This window comes from Dicentrarchus labrax, unplaced genomic scaffold (genome assembly GCF_905237075.1).
Source record: "Dicentrarchus labrax unplaced genomic scaffold, dlabrax2021, whole genome shotgun sequence".
NCBI lineage: Eukaryota > Metazoa > Chordata > Actinopteri > Moronidae > Dicentrarchus > Dicentrarchus labrax.
The window spans coordinates 10793566-10820593 of NW_026136710.1; the positions used below are offsets into that span (position 1 = coordinate 10793566).

Consider the following 27028-nt stretch of genomic DNA (forward strand, 5'->3'; position numbering starts at 1 on the left):
TTAAATACATGTAGTGGAGTAAATAGTACAATACTCTGAATACACTCTGAATTATAGTACAGTAGATGTATAAAGTAGCAGAAATTAAAATACTCAATTACCTCAAAATTAAACTTAATTATACAATTTTAAGCAGAACGAGTCATTTTACATTTGATAATAATTAATTCTGCAGTGAAATAATGAATGAATCTTATAGTATAGCTCCAAACACGTTGCATCCTTCCATAGTGCAACTCGGGAGCATCTTTCATCACTTATTATCAATCACATTTCTACGTGGGACCGTGTGACGACATGGGAACGGTGGATGACGCAATGTGCGCTGGACCAGTCAGACTGGAGCAGCGGTGACTCAAACAGCCGCTACAACGCACGCGGCAGCTCCTCTCCTCCACTCCTCTCCGACCGACACACGGCGACAACGTCTCCCCTCTCATATAAAGAAAACCTACTCTTTTTTCGTAAGTACAACCCACCTCTATGGTTGCTTTCTTTGCGTTTACAATTTAAGGTTTTTATCTGAGCGACCGTCTTGTTTTTTCCTTGAGTGTATCGGTTTGTAGGAAACGCTGGTTCGCCAGGGTTTTTCTACAGTTGCTGTGGGAAAATGCGTATGTAACCTGTCGGTAGCTATCCAGAACATCAGACAAACCCCACAGAGATGTGTATGTCATAGTTAATGTAGTTGCATCTAGTCGCCACTAGCCAGGAGAAGCTCAAACATGAGGTTAGCATGGGCAGTGAGCGTATAAACCTCATTGAAATTGCTTCGTCTTTACAGTTTTTAGTGTTTTATGTTTTACCACTAAAAACCCTAACACGCTTCACACAGGAGCTAAAGTCACTGAACATATATTTGTAATAATGTTCATTGTTATTATTATTATTTTTGGAAAGGTTGAAAATCTGATAGTAGGTGTTTTTTGTTTTTCCAAACTATCAGTAATGAACTTATGGTAAACGTGGTATCGATTCTCACAACCTCAGGTGGCACATTTTACCACAGAAATGGAGGGGTTCCTTTTAATCTCACACACATAACGTTACATTACTTCAAATACATCACCGAGGAGGAAGTGAGGAAACCACCTGGGAAGATTTCATCACCCTCCTCACACCATGCTGATGAAACTTTAACAATACAAAAACTATCTTATTCTTGTGGGACAATCTACCCACACATCTACCAATGTAGAACCAGTAGTAAGTAGTAGGAAGTATTTAAGCAATATATAACATTGGTAGTACAATGTGGTACCTTATGTTCTACTACTACAATAAAAGTGCTTTAAAGACTTTTACAGCACTAGAAGATCATAGAGGGAGCGCCTTACCTCAGCCTCAGGACCCCGGGTGCCGCTGATTATTTGCTTCATTGTGTAAACAAAAATATCTTTCAGTCATGTAATCATTTTAGTCTCTAAAATTTAACAAAATATTGAGAAGTCATATTGCTTGTTTTTTTCGTTCTGCAGTCGGTATGAACATGTGAGCAGCATGTCTGGATTTGTCCTTGATAAATTACTTCAACCTTAAATAGATTATAAAAATTGTCAACTTACTTTTTGTTGATCAACCAGGGCCTGGAGCTGTGCAGCTTTTAAGATGAATAAAGCTGTTATTTTTAAACCATGGACACAGATCAGACATTGCCACGTGTGTTTAGATTTGACATTACAGGAGGTTGTTTTAACTCCCCAGTACACTCCGGTTATATATTGACATTTACTTGCCAGCTAGGCTAGTTACTGATGTAATTGCCTCCCTGCTGTCTCTTCCACAGTTTCTCTACCTGTTGGACTGAACGGCCTTCATCATGTCTAAAGGTACCGTGGTTCTGGCCTACAGCGGAGGACTGGACACGTCCTGTATTCTGGTTTGGCTGAAGGAGCAGGGCTACGATGTTATCACGTACTTGGTAAGGTTTACAGACCAGCGTGTGTGCGACAGGTGCCTTTTAGTTTGTGTTTCCGACCAGCTGCTTTCGCATGTCATGTATGTCTGAACTTGTACAATTTGCTGTTCAGACAGCTGACGCAGTTTGTCATACAGGCATGTAGGAGCTTTCTATTGACTGTCCTGTAAGCTACCGGTACCGGTTAACTCCTAACCACTGGATTTGACTCCATAATGCCAGTGCAAATCTGGCTGGATTTACTTTTTGCCCCGTGGCAGTTTAGAACTGCGGGGCAGGCAGATTTTCTCACTGTCTAACTCTTCATTCAGTGGTTTTGTGGTTTGGTGTTGGGGGATGGGTGTTGGTCCATAGTTCACTGCCGTGGCACGCTAGGTGCAGACCTCCAAATCGTTTTGGCTCTCCGGGGCAGCTGAAGAAGAATGGGAGGCACTGATCCAATTCATAATCGATTGTCTTTGAACAAATTACGTAACTATGCACTTGCGTCATCTTGTCAAAGAAAATTGCATCAACGGTCAGGCAGAAATAACTACTTATGCCTTTCACTAACACAATGATGAGATGTTAATATCTGTATGTTAAATAATGCATCTGGTATGATGAAAGCATGCCAAAGTATTTGTGCCACAGATCTGTTTTGTTTACTACATCATGTCTTCGTAGGAAAGTATTCCAATGTGTAGTGTTCAGCTCAGCAGATCAGACACCCTCTTTTAGTCGTTTTTATTCTTGGTCTTGGCTGTGAGGAGGTTGTTACACCTCCTCAAGAGGCGTGATCTGAATGACAAGATGACAGATTGTCAGACTTAACACTTTCACAGTCATGAGCCTGCATATCTTTCCACATGAGCTCTGAACTGCAGTAACTCTACAGTTTGTATTGATGTAGTTTTAGTTGCAAATATTAATACATTTTGTATATTTGCTTCACTATGATTCACCTATTTTTTTTTTTTTTTAGGCCAACATTGGGCAAGATGAAGATTTTGAAGCCGCCCAGAAAAAGGCAGAAAGCCTCGGTGCAAAGAAGGTAAGAGACAGAATCAAATAGGATGTCGCTTTAATGACTGCGTGCGTGCGTGCGTGTGCGTGCGTGTGCTGTAATTAGTGGAAATCAGCAGTTGCTTTATTCTGATTCTCGAGTGAGCAAGATTTTCTGCATTCATATCACATAGTTACAGTATGAGAAAAAGCTCTTTTGTGGCAAACAGTCTCCAGTTTTTCTTTTCCTAGAGAGAAAAGATATCATGAATTATTCATTTCTCACATAAAAATGCCCCAGAGATGAATGGAATCAAAGAAGTAACACAAAGCCCTTCTCTGTGTCTTGACCTCCATTCCTGTGTAGGTTTTCATTGAAGACCTGCGTGCAGAGTTTGTGGAGGACTTCATCTGGCCTGCAGTTCAGGCCAATGCTGTGTATGAGGACCGATACCTGCTGGGAACTGCGGTAGCACGGCCCTGCATCGCCCGCCGTCAGGTTGAGATTGCACGCAGGGAGGGTGCCCATTTTGTCTCCCATGGTGCCACAGGAAAGGTAAACCAGACACAGGACAAGAATCTCTCAATACACTCTGAGGAAGAGAAATTTCCAAGAATCTGCTAATATGACTGGATCCCAGCACCAAAATGACATTTATGTAAAGATTATTTTCATTTTCTAGCCCATATTCTCGAGATGGGGGGAAAAAGGAGTAAGTTAGGGGAATCTACATCATCAAACTTTAGAACATTAATATAGCAGCAACCAACTTTTTCCTCCTATAAACATGGGATTGATAGATAGATAGATAGATAGATAGATAGATAGATAGATAGATAGATTTTATTAGTCCCCGAAGGGAAATTGGGTTGTCATAGCAGCCAGGTACATTCAAATACTGTGGTAGAAAAGATAAAGATAAATAGGTAGATAAGGTGCAAAGAAGTTGTAGTGGCAAGATGGTGGTAATAATACTGATGATATGATGGTAATGTTATCGTTAATATATAACTATGCGTGCCGACCATGCGTCCATGAGAGTATGCAACTCAAATTCAGTTGAAACCATCGAACTTTGGCTACCTATTGCATATTTTACTTGATGTTTTAAGTAGCTAAAGTTAGCAGGATACCGTGCAAGATAATAATTATGTTACATGATTTAGGTCACTTGGCAGATCAAAGAAATCGCTCCTTACCCAAGCTGAATACGTTACTAATAATGATGATAACTACTAACTAAAAATAACACTCTGCTGTAAAAATCAATATTCCAGGCAGCAAACTCATAGCAAAGATATACATCCTTTTGCTTGCCCAGTTGTCTTGTTGTGTGTCCAGGGACCACTTTTCACAAAGGGGGATGGCTGATTTTGTTGTGGTCTGAGATGCTGGTTCTTTAGAGCTTTAGTTCTGAATGTTAACCATGGACAAGGTCACTGTCCGTAGTCTGGACATTAGCATGTAGTCTGTGTTTGCAGAGTAGAACATTAACCTTTTTTAGCCAAACAGTAAGTCAAAAATCTACCCTCACTAGAGTCATTTCTGTCCTCCCTCATTAAGAAACTGTAATTTTCTTCTCTTTAGTCATCGGTTTACTAAAAGAAAAAACATTTCCTGTGAATCTGAAACAGGTGTTATCTCTATTTGTTGCACCTGTCCTGGCAATGCACTGAATCATGAGCTAAATGAAATGAGTCACTGTATTTAATATGCAAATATATGTCTTTGCCAAATGTTTTTCTGATAGGTGAGAGTGATAGAAAAATGTGAATATTAGCTTTGCAAGTTGACTGATTCTGGTCTGGCATCATGACATGAAACAGTTTCTTGGTTGAAAACGCAATTATCCATTCGCATCCCAAAAGCAAAGGTACTGAACAACAAATGGAGGAACATGCTGAACTTCGACATCTACAGAGGAAGAAGCTTAATTTAATAATCTATGTTCAATAAATGTGATGCATTGATACCTACAAGGACTGGGCAGATATGCACAGGCTCAATAGTGTATTTACATCTATCTCAGTTAATAATAATGATGTTACTAATTGACGCCATCCAGTCTCTGAGGACATGAGGGAGGAAGGAGATGACATGCTGATGTAGAGTAAGCTGTAACAAATTGGGTTAGTGTGTTAATGTATCTTGTCATATTGCTACAAGATGCTATCCCGGTTCCTCTTCTCTCCTCTTATTGAGCCTTACTCTGTTGTGTCTGTGTGAATCTTCAACCCTGACAAGTAGTCAGACACTTAACAGAAATCATCCCAGAATAGACGCTGGGCCTATATGGGAGAATTACCTTGATATCTCAAACATTTACTTTATTACCTCTCTTTCACGTTTTTTGGCTGCTGAATAATGTTGCAATACTGCCTTCTACTGGATTGAAAATGACACTCAATTCTGCTATCTAATCTGACTTTGAATATAAATAAAAAACCCACCTTAATCCCATTGTCCAATAAAACTAGCCCACTCAATCTAGGCTCTATGAGGGTTTAAAGGCCATTGCACTTCTTCTCCAGTAATTCCCACAATATAATATTTTTGAATCTTTTCTTTCCTAGCTGCTTCCTCGTGGCTTAGGACTTTTCTTTGTCCTAATCTTTCTGACTTCCTCTCTTTTTTTTTTTTTTCTCTTTGGACAGTCTCCTTGCCATGCTTCCTGACTTCCCCCCCACACTGGGGATCTTTTCACTCTTTCTGCCACTCATCTCCATATTTACCACATATGCTAAGACTATGTCTACACACAAGCAAATTTCTAACACCGTTTGCACTGACTGGGTTTGGTAACAAAAGGCCTTACTGGGTAACTGATATGATCCAAGAATACTCAATGTCAATTTAAAATTATGTTAGATTGAGGTGGATATGCTGGTCTTTAGATTGATTGTTGGTTGGTTGGTTGGTTGGTTGGTTGGTTGGGGAAAATCAAATCACCTCCAAATATTAGCCTGGATTTCATGCAATATTTGGCTTCTTTGTGCACAAAATTGAACAACATGATTACAGATTTACCTTCTAGATTTCTTCTAGTTTTTTTTTTTGTGTGTTTTTTTGTTTTGTTTTGTTTTTATGTGAATTCATTTATTTGAATATAAAGTAAAATAATATTTATAATTTAACTGAAAGTAGTAGCCATTACCTTTTTATTCCTGTTTTTGTTATTCTATTATTTCCACTATTTTCATCAGTTGAAATGCAGTGTCCACATTTTGCCTGTAGATGGAGACAGATACCACATCATAAAGTTACAATACAAGTAATACCTTGTAACGTCTTAGGCTGTGTCTGAACATTTTTAACTGTATTTTCATTTGTGATAGTTAAGACAGTGCAACTCGTTCCCCTCTTTATTTCTGTATGTCTGCATTGTACATAAAAATATAAGGAAGAAAACTCAAGCAGGATATTATCCTGCAATACGTCACTAGACATACGCGATTAATTAATTCATCAACAGAGAAGTAATGAGTAATTGTTTTAAGCTAAAAGCCCAATTTAAGTCAATGTCAAAAACTTGAAGATCTTTGGGTTTTAATCTGTTAGCTATTCAAATATCTCAACTTGGGCTTTTCAGTTATGGCAAGTGGCATTTTATTGATCAGAAGATTATTGATTAATCATCAAAATAATCTATGGGTTAATAAAAATTTAAAATGATTGTTAGTTGCATTGACACTCCTCACATGCGGTACATAGAGCTGAACCCTTGTGTTTGTGTTTTTCAGGGCAACGACCAGATACGTTTTGAGCTCACATGCTACGCCCTCTATCCTGAAGTTAAGGTAAGTTTGCTGTTTCACCTTACAGAGGTTATGCCCTGTACTGTTTGACACAACATCTGTTGAAATGATTGGACACTCCCTCTGTTTGTGCTTCTCAGATCATTGCACCGTGGAGGATCCCTGAGTTCTACAACCGTTTCCGAGGGAGAACCGACTTGATGGAATATGCTCAGGTAACTCCGTCAGTCTGCTAATGTCAAAATCACAAAATGTGTAGGTCAGTTTGGTAATGAATTTTGTATTACTGAGTCACCATTTGTTCTGCACATTTTTCCATCAGAAGTTACCAGGGCACAAAGTAATGTCTTTAAAATTACTTACTGATTTAAAAAAAATTATTTATTAAAATGTGAAATTTTGGCCTGAAAGCATGTCTGAAGCATTTAAGATGATTTGTCAGCAGAATATTAACAAAAAAGAAAAGCAGTGATTACATTATAACAGAAACATTATTTATATATACTCACTTCTCTCCTGTACTTACTTTGTATCTCTATCTGGTTTGTCTCTTGTGGTGCTATAACACCCAATTTCTCCTCCTTGGGATCAGTAAGCCTTTCTATTATCCATATGTCTTGATAAAAGCTCAACAGGTTTTAAACACAAAATTAAATCCTTTCACTGTGGGTATTGAATATGCAGTGGATGCCTGTAGAGAAGAATACAATATAATTTATTATTTCATCCCTACTCTATGCCTGTTTTATTTTAATTATGTGATTACATTTAAAGTTAAGTTAACCATTCATATACATTACTGAGACTACTTGTTGTTTATATGGGCCCACTGAATGGTGGTTTAGACCAGTTTTCCCCACTAGAGGGTGGTGATGTTTTAGTCAACACCACTCTCTTGCTGGCTCCTGGAGTACTTCTGAAATCATGCAATCTTAACACTGAATTGCTGACTTTTCCTTTGAACATACTGAAAATATCTTTTGTTGATTGTTTTTGTTCGTTTCACTGCGGACTCTTATAGACAAAAGCATTGTGGGAAAACAGATGAATTTTGGTTACACAGCATGCCAAAAACCAGCCACAGGAAATGGTTTACTCGGTTCCTTGTATTCAGAACTTTCTCGACAGACAAATATAGCTCTGATTTTAAAGTCTCTACCTTAACATTCAGGTGCTTACACGTGAACAGTATGTAACAAAACAGCTTTCTCTGTCAAACTGTAGAAACATGGCATCCCTGTGCCAGTCACTCCTCGGGCCCCCTGGAGCATGGATGCCAACCTCATGCATATAAGGTGTGTAAGACTGATGTGATACACCTTCTTTAGTCCTTGTTTCAGTCTTATCTTTTCAGGCAGAATTAAATAGATTGTAATATTCTAAATTGTGTTTCATTACAGCTATGAGTCTGGCATCCTGGAGAATCCTAAGGTAAGACCAGTTCCAAGTTTGTGTGCAATGTGTTTGAAAAAAAGTTAATCAATACTAAACCGATATGATCTATTACTGCCCAGTGTATATGCATAGACAGTTCTTTCGTTAACATAAATGTGTCAGTCTCAGGTTAAGGTTGACTGACCTAAATCAAATTAGTTTATTTATAATCTTAATCACACACCATTGTTCAAGAACCTGTTAAACTGAACTGGAGACAGTTGCATCATTTGTGCAGGTGAAAAGAAAGTTTACACTTGTAGAGTTTTAGATAAAACGTCTTGTGTTCTACAAAAACATCTGGACAGTCGATGTCATCTTCAGATCAGTACCTGTTCTTCACATGTTTCACATCTTCACATCTAGTGCTAAAATGAATAGACCCATCAGAGACAAAATTACACAGAATTTATCAACCTACACAGAAGTAGATCGTAAAATTGGCACAGTTTACTATTTAGTACTGTAATTGTCCTCCACTCACACACAGTGTTCACCGTCATTTCCACACCAGCTGACAGAGAAAATATTAATTCAAAATGAATCATCCAGTTGGAGTGACTGTAAAAATAACACAGCAGTGAGGCTACTGTCCCTTCAGCTGACCCATGCCAGCCCTACCAGAGACAAACACGACTCACTCTCCCACAGTGCCATGGGTGAGACAGAGTTTGATCTCTGCTAGGGTCAGAGGTCAAAGCAGTACATACAGGTTGCCCCCAGTGACCCCCAAAGCTTCCATCCCTTGGTCGCTGTGTCTGTGTCTCTGTCTCTCCTCACCCCGGGTCCTCGCCAGGCCCTGGGAAGAGCCTGGGACACACAGACACTGACTTGTCGTCAGCAACGCTTCGACTAATTCCCGATTTCATGGGAGCCAGGGAGGGGGAAGGGTTAGGGCGTTGCGCCCAGCTGGGGCCTCCTGAGTTTCAGCCCCAACTCCTCGGGACCTCATTGTTCCACTAGTTGCGCCGCCGCGGGCTGCGACGTGGGAGGGGAGCCATTTCATCGTGACACCGTGACACCAAAATGTCACCAGTAACAGTAAAGTACAAAGACAGCGCGCCAGACAGATGAGTCTCCAATGGACGGGGTGTCACAGGGAGGCGAGGGGTCCCGCGCTGCTGGAGTGGAGATGCAGGGGCAGGGCCACTGTAACTCACAGACCTCTATCTCTCTCACTGTCTTGCTGTCCCTTTCCCACCCCTCCGCTGCCTCTTTAGTGGTCGGCCTGTGGAGAAATGTTTTGAAAAGAATGAGACAGACCGGCTCTATAGCATAGCGATGCATGATGACAGTATTGTGTAACTGATTTCATTCAGGGGTTTTGTGTTGGACCATTTACTTCAATATTGAATCGATTAATGGCATTAAATACAATGACATATTTATGGTGTAGGGGTCCAGAGTGGTAAAAGGATTTGAATACATTACCCAGGGCACCAAATGATATTTTGAACTTTGAATGAGCTGCAATGATTGAGTAATTTTATTTAGACACAACCTCTGGCCCCTTCTGGCAATTTTCCAAGTATGTTTGTTAATTAGGGTCAGAGTAAACAACAACATCATAATAGGTCAAACATTAATTTAAATGTTATTTAAGGAGGGCATTAGTACAAATAGAAATAACCACTCTAACAACGGTGGAGTAAATTTCTCACCCAAATGCTCAAACCTACAAGACAGATTCTGATCAACCTAGAAGGTCATCTTAAAGAGGTCACCTTGTTCTCTGTATCAGCCCCTCGCTCTCCTCCAGTTACAGCCCTAAAGGTTCAGGGCAGACCCCAACTATTCAAACCCCCCCCAATATGCCCCCCACCTGTGGTACAAAGGCCCCTCTCTGCTCAACACAGTCAGATTAGGAAATGTCCAAATGGTCGCTCATATGTTCTCCTGTAGATAAGAGTCAGCAGAGTTCAGGTTACTCTATGATTAACACTGTATCCTTCCTGATAACCCTAAACCATCTTGCCTGTAGCACAATTACTTTTTTTTATTTACTTGCCTCCATCTGGCAGCGTTAACCTATGTGAAGACATGTGCCTGGGGCAATAAGAACAAATCATGCTCCCACATAAGATTTTGGTTTGGCTTGTTGACATTATGGTTGAACAATATGTTGATGTATACGGTCAACTATCTATCTTTGAAAGATATTAGAGATTCTAAAGGTTGTCTCTTCAATATCTTTACTTGTTTTTGACCATTTAAGGCAATTTTGCAAAACAGGGAATGGGTCTGCTTTATTTAATTCACAGGAATAGACTTATCTGGTTATTTTATCTCTAAATTTTGCTCTGTTAAATTGAGTTTTATATTATGATATATACAGGAATTACAATGGGAAATTTTATTCCCTGTCATGGAAGAATTTAACAGGTCAGATATTTGTTAGTCTCTATTTGGTATTCATCAGATTTGATTAGCAATATGCCACTTGTTAGATGGCTCAGTACGCTGCAGTTTGCTCACTGTCTCCTCTCTCTGTCTCTCCACACATGAGCAGTCAGGGCCCAGCCTGAGGCAGCCTGACACTCGTCTTGAGTCATTAAAACATCACCTCAGTCTTAATTATAGCCTCTGTCAGTGAGCTTCCCCGGGCCCACTCCACTCTTTGATCAGGGGGCTGATGGGCCACTGCTTGTGTTGACCAGGAGTAAAGGAGCGTAACGCCAAGCCCCTGCTCACCTAGAGGAAATGAAAACTTGTTTTCGGCTGGTCGCATGGCTGGCTGGAAAGATGGATGGACAGAAGACTGCCTGTAGGGAAAGGAAGTGGGCTTGTAGGTGTATGTGTGCATGTGAATGTGTGCTTTGAAGCAAAGAGGTCAGTGTTTGTCATGTGCCCTCGCTGCCCTCAGGTCTGATTGGTCTGACCTGTAATACTTAGCGAATGCTCCTTGTGTCCACCTCTGCATCGCTGTAGTTTTGCCTCCACGTAGTTGTCCCCATTAAATTCAGCTGAGGCTGTAATATTAACCAAAACATCCTGGGTGTTAAGAATATAAATATCTCTCCAGCACATCATGTGTGTATTGTTTTACTTTTGTCTCAATTTGCCATGTTTGCATTTTAAAGAGAAGGACAGACTTGAAACGTGGTGATTTAAGCGTCATTTCCAACCCATTGCGCCAAAGATGTTTTCACCATCCTCTTCTCTTCTATCTCCCTCTCAACTCTCCCTTCCCTTCCTCCCCCTCTCCCTCCTGCCACCTCTGCCTCTTTTGGCTCTGTTGGCTTCGATTGAAAACCAATGAGGCAACTAATATGTGGAAAGATAGAAATTTACTTGCTTTAAGTTCATGCGTCAGCCTTCTTCTTTGCTGTATGGGCCTCGTTTAGCACAACAATATGGCAGAAGCAAAGACTGCCAAAGGAGCTGCTCTGTGCTACATGATGGTGCGCTTCATGCCCCATTTCCCACCAATACCCCCTGCCCCCCGCCTTCTCTGTCTCTACCTTTTCCTCTCTTTCAGGGCCATGGCTTTGGGACAGGTCCACCTGCAGGGGGTTTGAATTGAAATGCATTGATCTCTCACACACTGGAAACAAGCCTATTCCCCTTATTTTTTTCTTTTTTCTTTGTATTCAATAGCCTATTAAGTTTGAGCTCTCATTGTCGGAACATGGATGAGTTTTTCAACCATTACTCAGCCAGAGGAATGGATTTGTATACATTTTAAAAATGTGTTTTTAATTGATCTGTTGCAAATTGTTCTTATATGAGGCCTTTCTCTAAGCCATAAAGCAGTCAGGAGTAAAATGATTATTTCAAAGTGTATAGAAATTACAGAAAAAACAGAATTTTGAATTCAGAAAAAAAATAAGGTATATTTAAGTCTGTTTTGGCAGACTGTTTAATGCATATCCATAAAGGTAATGTTTGTTTGAAGTTAGCAACTTGCCACCAACGATTGCTGTTAAAGCTAATGGCTGCACTGTGTTTCATTTGAAGGTTGAAAAAGACATCCACTCGCATATAACACCACAGGAACCTTTAGACTTTCTCATTCTCTGATATTTAAAATTCAGTTCATCTTTTCCCCTCTCAAATAGTATGCATCAAAAGGCTTTTTAGGGTAGTCATTTCGCCCCTCTCCTGTTCGCTCTCATTTGGCATGTTTCAGGGCACTGAGGCAGAAAATAAAGGAGAGGAAGACGGGCGCCTTCCCAGTCAATTTTGGTGTTTAGTTAAAAGGAAGGAAAGTGATTGCGCTGCTCGTTTTCTCCTCACTGACAGGCGACGAGCAGATGCCGATTAGTTATTGTATGATGATTTAGTGTCTGGTAAAGCTTTCCATTTAAATGCACCCAGTAGTTATTTTGCATAGTCCCCCTGCAATTTGCCTCAGCTCAGGACACATTGGCCATCGTCTTGTCCTAATGCTGTGTAATTGTTGGAGGGCCACATTGCTGGGCAGACACGTCAGACTGCCACGCTCTTTTAGGTCCCTACCATGACTTACTGAAATTGCTCCCAGCTCCCACCAACTGGAAAAACGACAAACGTCTGTCACCCAGGACAACTTTAGTGGATTTTTGGGTGTGGACTTTAAGGCTTTGTTGTGCGATGACCATTTAGCAGAATCCTTCATTTGAAAATAAAATAGAAGGGAAATGTCACTCAGAAAATCAAAACTGGAAGATTAGAGGAAGGGGGGTGGGAAAGGGAAGAACTGCAGACATGTGATTGAATCAGATTAAGCAGATTAAGAGATTGTTTTTTACAAGAAGGCAGAATATTGGGTTCTGTCATAGTATCAGGTGTGTTTTGACTTGTCAAGTGTTCGCTATTCTTCAGGATGTGAGTCATTTCTTTCTTTTGCCCTTTCCCACTCTCCTTCTCACTGCATCCCACTTTTCCCACCTTCCCCTGTGGTGAAGGGCCACGCAGGGAAGATGAAACCAAATAGAGGAGAAAAATAGAACATTGATTTTTTTTTTTTTGTCTTCACTCAACTCCTGTTGGTGTTTTCAGGTTTCTCCTTTTTCACGCATCATCCTCTCTTTTCTTCTCCCCGCCATCTCTCAAGTTGTCCATTATGACCTCACACAATAGTCTCCCCATCTGCAGTACAGTGCTTTGATGAGGTCTCAGAAGGTCCTTGTTATTCATCAAAGAGGAATAAAGTGTGTGAAATAGAGAGAGTGAGTGTTTTGTGTGTTTTTTTTTCAGAGCCGTGCTCCGGCTGACCTGTACCTGATGACGAAGAATCCTGAAGATTCTCCCAGTGTCCCTGATGTACTGGAGATAGAGTTCAAAAACGGTTTGTGCTGCAATATGTCTCACCTGTTGATTTCTCTGCTTTTTTTTCTTCTTCTTTTTTTATATTTGCAATTTCCTAATCCTAATCCTTGATAGGTTTAAAAACATGTTATTTGCCTAAAATGTCAGTTAAGAAAGCTCAGAACTGACATTGAGCTCCTTATTCAAATTATTTTATTTGTTTAGTTATTTATTTGATTGAATAAAAATTCAGTAATTTTTCATTTCCCTTATATGTCTGCATGATATACAACATCAAAAATGAATAATACATTTTTCACTTAAATTAACAAATTCAATTCAAATGGAAACATCTGGCTTCTGATTGGTCTTACCGATCATCCTTGTGCAATGTATTTGTTATTTGACTATTGAATGCAATCTGATCTTTTGCATTTGACCTTGAATTATTATCAGACTTTAAAATGACAGAACTTGCCCAGGCTTTGTTTCTGAAATCAGTGTTTTTTGTTGTATGTCATGCACATACTGAAAAAGAAATTTACATTGTTTTGCATGGGTTTTTTTTATTGAATGATATCAGTTCTGAAGCTCGATAATGCACCAGTAAGGGGTAGTGTCCATCCTCACTCAGTGTCCACTCTAGTCCATGTCTCTTCATGTTACTTAACATTGATGGTCACCGCCGCAGGGCTACAGCTCTCACGCTGACCTGATTGCACTTTATCACCATTCCTGACCACCCAGACTTATCCTTAACCCCTCACAGCATTACTTGGTCCAAAGCTGCCATGTTTGGCCCAGGGGCGCGCACACACACACACACACACACACACACACACACACACACACACACACACACACACACACACACACACACACACACACACACACACACAGAGGCCGGAAGCATTAGGTCCAGCTAATACGCCAAGCCCTGAGGGGCCAGAAAAACGCTCATTAGATATATTGCCACGAGGGCCGGGCTGAATAGTGGAAAGTGTCACATGTTTGCGCAAAGAGAAAATGGCAAGAAACATCCAAGCCTGGGGCAAATGGCACAGATGTCCCTTCATCTCTGGTCACTTGTGGAGGCTGCAGAGCACTAACATCAATCGGCTGGGAGACACTAACCCCTCTGATCACATGGGCTTGATGGGCAGCTTTATGACCTGTAATAGTAATTTAAGGGAGGTTCAGAAGGTTGGCAGGATTTGGTGGGAGTATTTGCAATCACTAAAGCTACCAATCACAAATTTAAAATGCCCACTCAGGAGTCGGTGTGCATCTCCGCTGAAATAGTGTTAAGATATTAATTTACCAGTTTCTTGAAGAAAATGTTTAACTATAAGACAAGTAGGTTTGTGTCAGTTCAGCTGGAGATGACATATGCTTTTGTAAAACAGTGATGCAGTAGTAAAGCCTGGTTTCGCGGGTTCTTTGCAGGCCTGCGCTCTGTTTTCACACATATTCCCTGTGCCTTTATTGAGCACCCTATGACAAAAGCTGTTTTAGTTGTCCACACAAAGGCCCGAGCCTACTCCTCCCTCTGAGCACAAGATCAGCACAAGAATGTTTCATTTCATTCCCCCTCCCACCTTTTCATCCCTGCCTTTCTCACCAAAGTTTTCTCACTGATTAAAAAAGAATATTTAACGACAGGAACCTTTTCCCCCGTCAAACACTCCATTCCCCATTCCTCTCCCTTTTTAAGAAAAAAAAAATTTCATCCCTCCCTCCTTTCATGCCAAAGAAGTAGAGAGGAAAAAGAGACAGAGAGGAAAAATGTAAAGCAGTAATTTTTCCTACAACTGTGTCTGCGCTCCCATTGTCTGCACTGTTAGGCTGCGAAAAACTGAAGAAAGGGATCACGGAGAGAAAAAGACCCCTCAGTGAATGATAGAACCCGCATGATGGAGAGAGCGAGTTAAAAAAGAGAGCACAGGGACGAAAAGGCCAGCCCCTACACTCCCACGTTCAGACACTTAATAATTAGATTAAAAGTTCAAATAAATTAAGTATCTGGGAGGGGCCGCGGTTTTAGTAATGCATCATCCATACTGCCCCTCTCCTGCACCAGGAGGTACTTTTTTCTTCTTCCATGGGAGACTCCACGATTCCCGCGATATGAGAATAGGCCATCAACAAAGCCCTTGTCTAAAAAAATTTGTCAAGTCCTTCACGTGTCATTCCTGTCAGGGCTTTGTAAGTGCCGGCTAAAGGCAACCAGAAGTGCTGCTCTTCTCTTCAAAGCTATTTGACTGACAACTGCAAGCATGCAAAAGTATGTATAGGACTGAACACTAGAGTGAATATCAGCAGTTTTTTTTTTCTTCTCATTTCCTCTCCCTGTGTAGTCCTCAAATGGTTATATTCTCTCCTCAACACACATATGGACACACACCCATGTGTCATGTTGGTTTCCTCGCCTCCACCTTTGGCCCGTGTTGCTCATTGAAGGCCATGAATAAGTAGGTCGATGACGGTGATTGATGTGTACTTGGGTTAAGTGGCTTTGGAGAGGAAGTGCGTGTGTGTGTGGAGTGAACGTGGGTGTCTTTCTAAAACAACTGCGTGTGTGTGTGTGTGTGTGTGAGTTAGAGACATAGTAATAGAAAGATGGGTGATGAATCTGCAAGTGGTTTTGTCTCCTGCACATGCGCATGAACACACAAACACTCAGTGGCACAAAAAAATTTCAGCCCTAAAGAGAGTATGGGTAACAAAGCTGCGTGAGTAATTGAATTAGATAAAGGCCTGCCCACAATTTCACAGCTTTCAAATGAGTAGGGCCTTTGAATTTATTAGCCCTTCTCACCACCACCTTTTGTAATGGTTTTCACTTTTAGCTGACGACTATTGATTTCAGTGACTGAGATAATGAGCGCCTGTCAGCAGATTTTATCAACTCTTCGCTGTTTTTGACAATTTTTCCATTTGTTTTTTTAAAAGCTATTTCCCAAAACTGTTCATTAACTAGGTTACATTTTTTACTCATTGTTTTTTGTGGAATATGTGTTGATTTGATTCTCTGACCTCAGTGAAAATAATTTGTATTCTTGAGTCTGGCAGGTAATGTCAGGCTGCTGTATAACTATTACATTTCCATTCAGGCACATTTTCTGTTCTACTAGTAAGTGATACCATAAAACCTTACACAGGTGCAGTTTTGTTTTTCCTATAAACATTCAAAGAGACCATTTTTGCAATACAACTTTGTGTTTAAAGGCTCCATTTATGTAATATCTTTGTATTTATATTTCTAGTCAGAATGTTTTCAGCTTTAATTAAAAAATACTAACTGTGGTAACTGTGGTATGCTATAGGCATTTCCCCCCACATCAGCTACCAAAAAGTAAAATATGTCAGATATCAAAAGATAATTTTCATTTTAGTAATGCATAACACTGAGAGCTAAGTTATTTTTGTGTGTGTGTGTGTGTGTGTGTGTGTGTGTGTGTGTGTGTGTGTGTGTGTGTGTGTGTGTGTGTGTGTGTCTCTTATCAATCTACAAAAAACCCTTTATGTTTGAGTGTTTGAATCTCAAACATAAAAATGCCTTAGGTTGTGACATTGCTTTATTTTGACTAACACAAGTACTTATACATACGTTTACATAAACTAAGACGAATTAATAAAAAAAAAGGTATTCAGATGTTTGTGTGATATTTAAGAAATCATCCCTTTTCCCTTTTTTAGGAGTGCCTGTCAAGGTGACCAATGTGAAGGACAGCAAAGTCACAAGCTCACCACTGGATATCTTCTCATACCTCAATGACATTGGGTAAGCATTTTTCTCTGGCTTATCCTAATGTCTGTAAACATTAGTTATAAAGCGCTTTCTATGTATGATTTGTTAGCCATCAGTTAATATCCAGTATAAGGAAGCCCCTTCTATCAGAATAGTTTTAAAGTGTCCCCAGAGGTAGAGCAGTGGTTAAGTTCACCACCTCTTGAATGATGTGTGTCTGTCGCTGCTGGCCTGGGATCAAATCCCACCAGAGTTTTCCCTCCCGTGTCTCCTCCACTCTGTCTCCCTCTCTGCTTTCCAACTGTCCGAATAAATGAAAAGTACTAAAGGTGAGTCGACCAATGCCAAATAAAAATCTATTTTTTATTTGAGAAATGTTGAGAAATTTCTGGGAAAATTGTCATCAACTTTAGACAATGTCATTGAACTCTGAGAATTTTATGGGGCGTCTAAGTTGTGCCTGCTATGTTTTAAGTTGGTGCTGCTCTTTATTAATTGAAATTTGTCATAATGATGATGATCATGTTTTTGACAAGCAGGGCAATTAAGAATTTACTTAATCTTGAAGGCTCCTTATGTGGACTAATCTAATACAAGTTTAAATTTAATGTTTGAGTGTGTGTGTTCATTGAAAGTTGTCTGGCTGTCCCTTTCTTTCTCATAGTGGAAAGCATGGAGTGGGTCGGATTGACATTGTAGAGAACCGTTTCATTGGCATGAAGTCCCGAGGTAAGGAGTTTAAAAAAAAATAAATTATTTTCATCTGTCTTGGTTATGACATTTGTCTCTTTGTGCCAAACTCATCTGACAGGCTTTCACATTTACACTAACAGTGATATACACTGTAAATGCAGTGACATGGACATGTTTGCACTTACTCTGAAATACGTCTCAATATTTTAATTTACATCCATTCAAAAGCTTTCCTTTCAGTATCCAGGGCATTCATGCAATTTGCAGTTATTTTACATGAGTGCTTTAAGTGTCACACTTGATATTCCACTTCCATAAAAGTGGGCTGGATGGCAAACACACTCTCTCCTCAAAGGAAATGTTTTACTCTGGTTCACCTGGAACCACAGACACTGAAGTTACTTCTATTCACTTATGCATGCACAAACATACAGAAAACACACACACTGTGAACAAGATAACAGTGCTTATGCTTCACTGGATACAAACAAATACACAGTCGATCACATACGAGCACTTGCAGACGCACGGGATGTTTGTCTCTTTTATATTTGGTATCAAAAGGCAATTGGAAAACCTCCTTTGTTAGGTCTCGGCATGTGTTACCACAGCTAAGATGCAGGGGCAGTGAGCTGTTCTGGCCCGGTGTGGCGCCTGCAAACACACACATACACATCCACGCACACTCCTTTTCCCCCACAACACTATGTGCTATGATTGGCAAATTGACTGGCCAACAGACTGTGGATGTGGCGCAACTTGGCAGGTAGAAATTGGAAAATGGGAAGCCCACTTTTCTCTCCCCTCGGCTGAACAAAAGATCAAAGCTTTTTCCTCCACTGAAGCAATAGGAAGAGGTGGAGCACAAGGTGTCCAAGTGGTTGAATAACTACCATCGAGTGTACATGTTGGTCTCTTCTGCAATGGCAGTCGTGCTAACACAATAGATGATGGGAGGGATTGAATGGAGACATGTCATACCTATTTGTGTTAGGTCGTATTTATTTGTGTGGGGTCAGGGAGGCGGAGGGGATTGAAATGGTTCGTCAAGAATGTTGTCACTGTGCTACAAAACATTCAACAGCCTGTGTGGCAGACTAACATTTCCCACCTGTCATAGTGCTGTCAGGCCACTGACCTGTGCACCGGTGATGGCGTTAGCTGACGTGCACCTATCAAAAGCAGGAAATGTCTGTTCATCTTTTCAGGATGAACTGGCTGCCTCATGTCCAGTCCATGCTGCTGTCAGTGGCACTAAAGAAAAGTTGTCAGAAGCTCCACAAATATTTTTTATATATTTACTTTTTTAAAATGTATTACAATTATTTATACGGAACACCACGCTCTAAATAATATACTCAGTGTGATTGTCGATCCATCTTAAAATACTTATCTGCTTTTATTTACATGTGTTGCCTGTTTATGCTGGACTAACAGTTTGCCCAAAGGGGTCAGAGGGGATCAGCTCAGGAAGAATTAATTCCTGACCTCAACCCCTTCAGGCCTGCAGCATGGTTAGCATACCTGCAGTAACCGTATAAAAGATTAAAACCTCAAAAACCACTGGGGGTGTTGTCTCTTTAAGCTTAACTAAACTGCCACTGTTGGAGCTTACCTAGATAGCGTTTCATTGTTTGCTCCGCTCTGTTAAGCTAGCTATCTTTTGGAGCACTTAAGCCAACTTGTGTTGGAGGGCAGTTTTAACTTATTTATCTGATAGAGCCAGCGGAAATGTCCCTACGTGCCCTCTGTGGCCCTGGATCACCAAAAAGCCACAAGCCGTTCTAGCTCAGGTGGCAACCTTTTGAGGCTTTAGTCAATTAGCAGCATTGCTAAGCTCTGTTTTTGGCTGCCAGCACAAGGTAAGTGCTTCTCCATTTTCAGATCAGGAACGGTGCTGGGGTATTTAGGGTCGTACAGATTTGAGCTCCACTGCTTACCAGATTGAAAGAGATTAAATAGCATTCATCTGTTAAATCTCATAAAAGAGTTTTGGGAGTCAGACGAACACCATACAAATTTTTAAATTTGGCAGCCCGATGTTGGCTGTAGTGATGCATGTGTTTGCCAGCTTGGCAGCACTGCCTGCGTCGAAGAAGAGTGACCATTCAGATTGACAAATGATGTGAGGAACCATGTATTGAATTGGGGGGGGGGGAGACGCTCAGTTTTTCAAAATTTCAGCCCTTGCAAAAAATAGATGTCATTGATAAAGATCCTATTTCTGTTGTCAAATCTGTCTAGTAGCATTTCCCCGACCCTCCTTTTTGTTTTAGCTGACATTTGAGTGACGGCTTCATTTCTCCTGTCATCTACCTCATCTTTTCTTCTCTCACCCCTCCCTCCCTGTCCAGAGGGGGTAAATTGCAGGGTAGGCAGAGCCCTGGTCCAGGCTCCAGGCTGGCAGGGGCCTCCTACCCTGTCATTTACCCAGGACAGGCTCATCCATGTTTTGTGAGCTCTGTGAAGGCCTGTCTGTCAGACAGCTGATGGCTAATAGAGCTTTTTGCTTGTAGTTAGTTCAGGCTTGTAGCTGATGCTGCTATGATTGGCCTCTGATGATGATGACAGTTCTGCTGGTTGAGATAAAATTTAGGGATGTATTGGAGGGAACAATGCGTACTATCTCAGTATTTTTGCAACAATTTCTATAATTTGGGTCTCAAAAAGGTGGAAGGCTATATTAAATAATGAGAATATTTGAGAGATACAACATTATACAATCTGTTAAAGTTGCATGCATCCCCATATTGATCTGTTAATTCATGTTCAAAAAACATAACGGCTATTGTGTTTTGTGCAAATATTCATTCATTTTGTTGATTTTTCTTCTTTTTTTCTGTGTTTGTCAGGTATTTATGAAACCCCAGGAGGTACAATTCTGTTGAAGGCTCATTTAGACATTGAGACCTTTACCATGGACAAAGAAGTACGCCGGATCAAACAGGGACTGGGTATCAAGTTCTCTGAACTCGTCTACAACGGTAAGTCCCCGAAATACATAATCTAAATTAGATTCACTTATTCTGTTATGTGTGGCCTCCTACTATTTCAGTTTGTAGCATTTACAGAATTGTGAGCGTAATCACTGGTAGTTCCTACACTGATAACTCAGCCAGGCCGATATTAGCTTATTGCAGATATACTGTATCTGTATTGGTGTACATGTCAAAGTAATAATAATTTGTAGCACAGAAATGCAGAAATTAGGTAATGTTTCATGATTGCTTGTTTATATTATGTGTTTATGCCAATATAGTTTTATCAGAATTTTTTCCCCAATAAGCCAATTGGCCTCAAGAATGCAGTATCAGTCGGGCTATATTCAGAAGGTTCGACATCCCTTTGGAGTTTATATAAGAGGAGTGGACATGCTAAATGCATAGAGACCTCCCTGTGTTCAGTGTGTTCAGTGTGTTCAGTGTGTTCAGTGTGTTCAGTGTGTTCAGTGTGTTTGTGTGTGTGAGAGAGCTTTTCTTGGCTCAGGTGTCTTAATCATCCCTTCTGCTCAGTCGCCAGTCCCCTGCACCTTCATCCACATAATAGGATCAGTGCCATTAGAGACTGACTACTAGGCCACTTCAGTTATACCCTCCAGAGACAGGAAGCACACACACACACACACACACACACACACACACACAAAGGTGATACCTTCAGAAGCAGGGCAGAGATTAAACCCATTGTGGGTTTAAATCATTAATAACTCCGCAGATAGCAGACGGCTGGCAACGGGGCTTATGTTAACAATCCACCTGTCCTGCATCTGTTTTGCATTAATATGTCACTAGTCACGCAAACAATTTTTCATGAGAGGATTTTGCAGCCATTAAGGGTAGTGCAGTATCGATGCAGCATTTGACAAGTGGAAGGTTAACAACAGCTACATCCGTATTAGTGGTCAATTAATTGCTTAGTCAATTAGAAGGAAATGTATTTGAGTGGTAAAGACACTCGCAGAGACATGTAGAAAGAAATGACACGAAGATCAAATAAAATCTAGTTGACTCTACACTTAATTGGGGCCTGTGTACAATTGTCCTGTCCGACCCCTCGTGCCAATTTCAGAGGCAACAAAAGCGGGGAAGGACTGTGTCTTTGAACATGGCCAGACGATGAGGTGGAGGTCAGCCCCTGATGAGAGGAGGACCCCTGCTGAGTGGGGTGTGCCTGACCTCTGAACATATACAGACACGTCCCTCGTCCATCTGTCTTAGAGAATGACAGGTCAGCAAAATGGGACAAAAGAAAGGGGTGTATGAACTTCACCTGGAACAGAAATGAGACCAAAGCACAGAAAGATTTTAGCTTATGATAGAGGAAACTATGGGAATCACTCGCCCCTGTAGACCCGGCTGCTAATGCTGCTTTTCTCTTCTTTTCCATTCTATATATTTCATAATTGATAACATTTCTAATAATTAAATATATACATATTTGAATATCAACAAAACGGGGATGTCACAATGCCAGAACTTTAGTAGTCAATACCAATACCACTGAAATTCCACAGTTCTCAATTCCCAATACTACAGTGAAAAACAAACGACCCCTCGCTAAAACCAGAAGTCTATTTTCAACATGTGAAAATATGTCAGTTAAGTTGTTCACCAACAAACTGTTTTTTTTATTTGAATTTTTTAATAAATGTTAAATTGTTGCTGTCCTCTTGATCTCCTCAGGTTTCTGGGACAGTCCAGAGTGTGATTTTGTGCGACACTGCATAACCAAATCCCAGGAGAATGTGGAGGGCAAAGTACAGCTGTCTGTCTTCAAGGGCCAGGTCTACATCCTGGGACGAGATTCACCCACGTCCCTTTACAATGAGGAGTTGGTCAGGTAAGCGAGGACAGAATAAAATTGTGTGAGTGTATATGTTTATGTGTGGTTGTGCTTACAAAAGCAGCCATGTGTCAGTGAATCAAAGTGTGCGCTTGTTCTGACTTGACAGCTGTGTTTGGCTGCTCTGGGCACCGTCCAGCTATTCCACATGTTCACCAGCAAGCCTGTTATTAGATCAGCTTGCCCAAGTTCTCTTATGACCTCCGCATCAACATACTAAACCGACCCTGCCTCACAAAGACATCAGAGAAGTGTCAAGCTCAGTTCCTGGAGGGCAGACTCCAACCCTAACCCCTCCTACTGCGCCCCCGTGGCCTCTTAACTGTGGTAACAGTGGGTTTGTTCAGGAGCCTGACCCCCGATGCCCTCTGGGCAGGCTCAGCACTGACCAAAGTAAAAACCCCTCCATATGCCTCTCCATCTCCACTCCAGTCACACACACACTCTGGTTGTACCCTAGAGTCAGAGAGCTAATGGCGTTTTCAGCCAGAGGAGAGAGGTGATTTCACTGGGCTTTTAAGAGGAAAGTACGTGGGTGTCATGCTAGTTAAGCAGGTCAGAAAGAGGGAGTCTCACACAGTCAGCCATTCAGTTGCTTTAAGTTTTTTTGTGTTTTGCTTGCCAATATAAGTCTGAGTGTATATTTTGTCCTGTGTGAGCGAGAGAGACACATAGAGATTATACTGTACTCTTAGACTTTTTTTATAGCCCATACTGTATTCGCTTGCTCCTACTGTCTTCAGTAAAACATTTAATAACTAACTGCTGAGTCACGCTCAAGATAAATTACGACTCATTGATCACTCAACCAGTGAGTTGCTAAGAAACTCTCACTGATGGAGGCGTAATGGTAAATGGTAAATGGACCTGTACTAGCGCCTTTCTAGTCTTCCAACCACTCAAAGCCCTTTTACACTACGTGCCATATTTTTCACACACATTTGCACAGTGATGGCAAAGTCCATCACTCATTCATACACATTCACACACACCGGGAGCAATGTGGGGTTCAGTATCTTGCTCAAGGATACTTCGACATGTGGGGGGATCGAACTCATAACCTTCTGATTAGGGAACGACCCGCTCTGCCTCTGAGCCACAGCCGCCCTATGCCACTTATATATGCCATTTACCAACCAGTGAGTTGCTAAGAAACTCTCACTGATGGAGGCGTGTGTTCTCAGTTCAACACCTGACTTTGTAGAGATGTGGTTCTTAGCTGGGACGACACACGAGTGTGACAGAGGTTTTGTGTTTCCTGTGTTGCAGCTTTACAAAGCCCTCGAGGCCACTGACAGATGGGCGCAGTGATTCCTCTAAAAGGGAGCACATCACAAACAGCCCAATCAAAAACCATCACAAATTAGTCTCAAACGTAGTCTCCTTTAGTGAATACCATGTTTATTGAGAGAATACTTAGTTGTGTGTTGGCTTGACGATGGGTGTTTTCAAGTATCCACACAGCTTCTTAAATAAACCAAATCAGGCATATAAACACAAATTATGGCTACAACTAATATTTTTTATAAAACTCAATTCATTGTTTTTACCATAAAAATATCGGAAAACGGTGACAAATTGACATATTCAAAATGCTTCTTTTAACCTATAGTCCAAAATATTCCGTCTGCTGTCATATATGACAAAGAGAAGCATCAAATCCTCACTTGAACCAACAGATCGTTGTTCTTACTTGGCATTTTTGCTTGAAAAATGTATTAATTTCAATTATTATAATAGCTGCACATTGATTCTCAGTTGATTGACTAATTGATTAATCACCTAATTGTTTCAGCTCTACATGGCATACACGGTACTCAGTCATGACTTCTCCTTCGCGTTGGAGCAGTAAAGTAACTTTTATTTAAAAGTTGGCAAATGCTGTGCCAACTGGAGCCTGACCTATACTGGATTTTTTTATGGCCAGTACCAGTGTTGATATTGTGAGACATTTTTTGCATGGGGTTTTTATTTTTTATAAATGAGACCTATAAATAAAACCACAAATAAATGAATCAATGTAAGAATTATGATTTAGCCGTCCACTAGCACTTACCATGCAATTTCTCTCTCCTCATTTCTTGACAGCTCTGTCCTATTCACTGTATAAAAGGCAGAATGCTCAAAAAAAGCAAATGTACATAAAAGTGAATTGTTTGTAAGATGTATTACTGCATTCGGGTTAGGGAGCAGTAATATGTATGAATAGAACAAAAGAGTGTATATTGATCGGTGATAAGTGGTCATGATATATAAGCGGTATACTCCTCCAGTTAGATATTTTAAAATTTTTGATCAAGTGGTTATTGTGGATTATTAAAACCTTTGCAGTGCCATTGTATGCATACATGTACTGTACCTGACAGCTATACACCTGGAAGCAGCAGTCTCTCTCACACACACACACTCAGACCAGGCATGAAACCACCGCTGACATCCTGTTGGCTCTCCACGGGCAACAGTAAACGGCGTCATTAACACAGTGGTAATACAGCCCATCGCCGCACCCATCTGAGACAGAAATGTCACCCTCCTCGCTGTCCGCTGGCTCCACTCTCAATTAGACTGCAGGGTTTCTTAAAGGAATACACAAAATATCACATGCTTACACACACACACACACACACACACACACACACACACACACACACACACACACACACACACACAGAGTGCCATATTCTTTTAAGCCACTCACTCATAATGGTGTTCAGGTGCCGGGTAGGGAGCCTTGTGTTGAGAGTTGATGATTTAGTTGTCGCTCTTTCTTTTTATAGTGTTTATCCTATCATTTGTTGGCAATTTCCTCTTTTGCTAAGTGCTTTTGAAGAATGAGTGCAAGCTGTACATTGGGAGTTGGGGGTGTCATAGGGAGGAGAGGACTCAGTGAGGGAGTGTATTAAGCACTGCAGGTAGAAACTGCTGTAATTACACAGCACACGGACACCCTTTGTGAGACACTCGCACTAAGAAAGAAATGACTTTACAACAAGCAGCCTAAACAACATAGAACAGGCAGTGGCAGAACTTATAGATTGACATCTTTTTAGAAGAAGTGGATAAACTGGAAGACAAAAACATCAGATTACAAAATCATCTCAACACTTAAGTCAGAGTTGATATGATGGGATTGTTTTTAAAATGGATTGCGTGAATCCTTTGTGTGCTTGTGAACATGAGTGTGTTTTCGTTCTGCGATATTGATTCTCTGTTATTCAGGAAAAACAATGCTAAAGAGGAGCATTCAGAGAAAAATCGATGGAAACGTTATTTCAAAAGAGCAGTTTATCAATGATTCAGCTATCCCAGTAGTTGATGGGGCTCCATGTCTCTTCTGTTTACAGCAATGATACCAAACATTTCAATTATTGTGTTACCAGAACATCCTGTAACTTTTTCCTCCAGCTTGGTTTCTCTTCAGCTATGTTTTCCTTCCTCAAGCTTAAATTTGAAGATTGGTCTCACCTGTCTCTTTCTTTATTTCTTTTCAACTCAGCATGGATGTGCAGGGAGACTACGACCCATGTGATGCCTCTGGATTCATCAGGATTAATGCTGTCAGGTTAGCATCCCGTATAATAATCCCTAATATAGTCATTTCCAACAGCTGTACAAAAGTGTTAAAAGTGACAATTCTTTTTCCTCCTTGTTCTCCTCCACAGGTTAAGGGAACACCATCGTTTGCAGGGTTTGTCCAGCACCAAGCAGTAACGGTTGCAGTCCTGTGAACCATCTTTCTTCTCTCCACCGTGTCTTAAGCAGTAGTAGGTTTAGACTTTGTGCCTCCATTGTCTACCTTTTGTCTACTGATAGTTATTTTTAGCATCAGGTATCACACTAGCAAGCACATCAGACTCTAACTGTTAAATTGTTGACGTTTCTTAGGTAGTGAAGAGTGGAGGAAGAAAACTCTACGAACTGTAACCTCATGACAGGAAAACCACAATCAGGTGTACCGATGATTGTTAAATCCATCCTGGATGGGCATTTTAGTGATATGTATTTCTTAATATTTTATTTCCTGAATTTATCTCATTCTTGTTATTAGGTCAATACTTGAACACAAATATTAAAACTAGTGAAATAAAACTGAGTGAATTGTTTATTTCTTCCTCTGCTCTTTTCTTAATTCATTACAGAAAATATATCATCAGGTTACATGCAAACACTGTGGTGATGCACGTCAGCCCTTGTCAGATTTAACGTGTCTGTGCTTAATTGTTCAGGTCTTCGGCAGATTGCTTTTTTTTTTTTTTAATGCCTGCCTGTTTAACTTTCGGGGATGGGGGTGTACAGTCATTGCCCCGTGAAGACTTTAGGGCAGCGAGGACACCGTATCATATTTACAATATGTAGATGAAGCAGCAGAAGTGCATGGGTTTGACACAGGCAAAAGGCAACATGGTGGCTCGCTGATACCC

The 27028-nt window shown here is 40.7% G+C and overlaps 1 protein-coding gene across 2 annotated transcripts; it reads left to right on the top strand.

The window, feature by feature from the left end:
- Positions 1-315: 315 nt before the first annotated feature.
- ass1 (argininosuccinate synthase 1) lies at positions 316-26696 on the top strand. 2 transcript variants are annotated; one of them, XR_007886240.1, is made up of 16 exons: positions 316-464; positions 1787-1921; positions 2883-2951; positions 3270-3458; positions 6644-6700; positions 6799-6873; positions 7883-7953; positions 8059-8089; positions 13271-13361; positions 17021-17105; positions 17737-17801; positions 20618-20749; positions 22448-22604; positions 26104-26169; positions 26270-26371; positions 26493-26696. XR_007886240.1 is itself a non-coding variant. In XM_051412631.1 (15 exons), the coding sequence occupies exons 2-15, from the start codon at positions 1820-1822 to the stop codon at positions 26316-26318; spliced, it is 1239 nt and encodes a 412-aa protein (XP_051268591.1). In that variant the 5' UTR covers positions 316-464; positions 1787-1819; the 3' UTR covers positions 26319-26696. The 2 variants fall into 2 exon arrangements, 1 of the variants encoding a protein (XP_051268591.1); XM_051412631.1 differs by having other exon boundaries at positions 26270-26696.
- The last annotated feature ends 332 nt before the right edge of the window (positions 26697-27028 follow it).

Bases quoted from the DNA above. Each gene is read 5' to 3' on its own strand.
- ass1 (XM_051412631.1), top strand. From the start codon at position 1,820: ATGTCTAAAGGTACCGTGGTTCTGGCCTACAGCGGAGGACTGGACACG. The intron at 2,952-3,269 runs GTAAGAGACAGA...ATTCCTGTGTAG, and splicing joins AAAGCCTCGGTGCAAAGAAG to GTTTTCATTGAAGACCTGCG. The intron at 13,362-17,020 runs GTTTGTGCTGCA...TCCCTTTTTTAG, and splicing joins GGAGATAGAGTTCAAAAACG to GAGTGCCTGTCAAGGTGACC.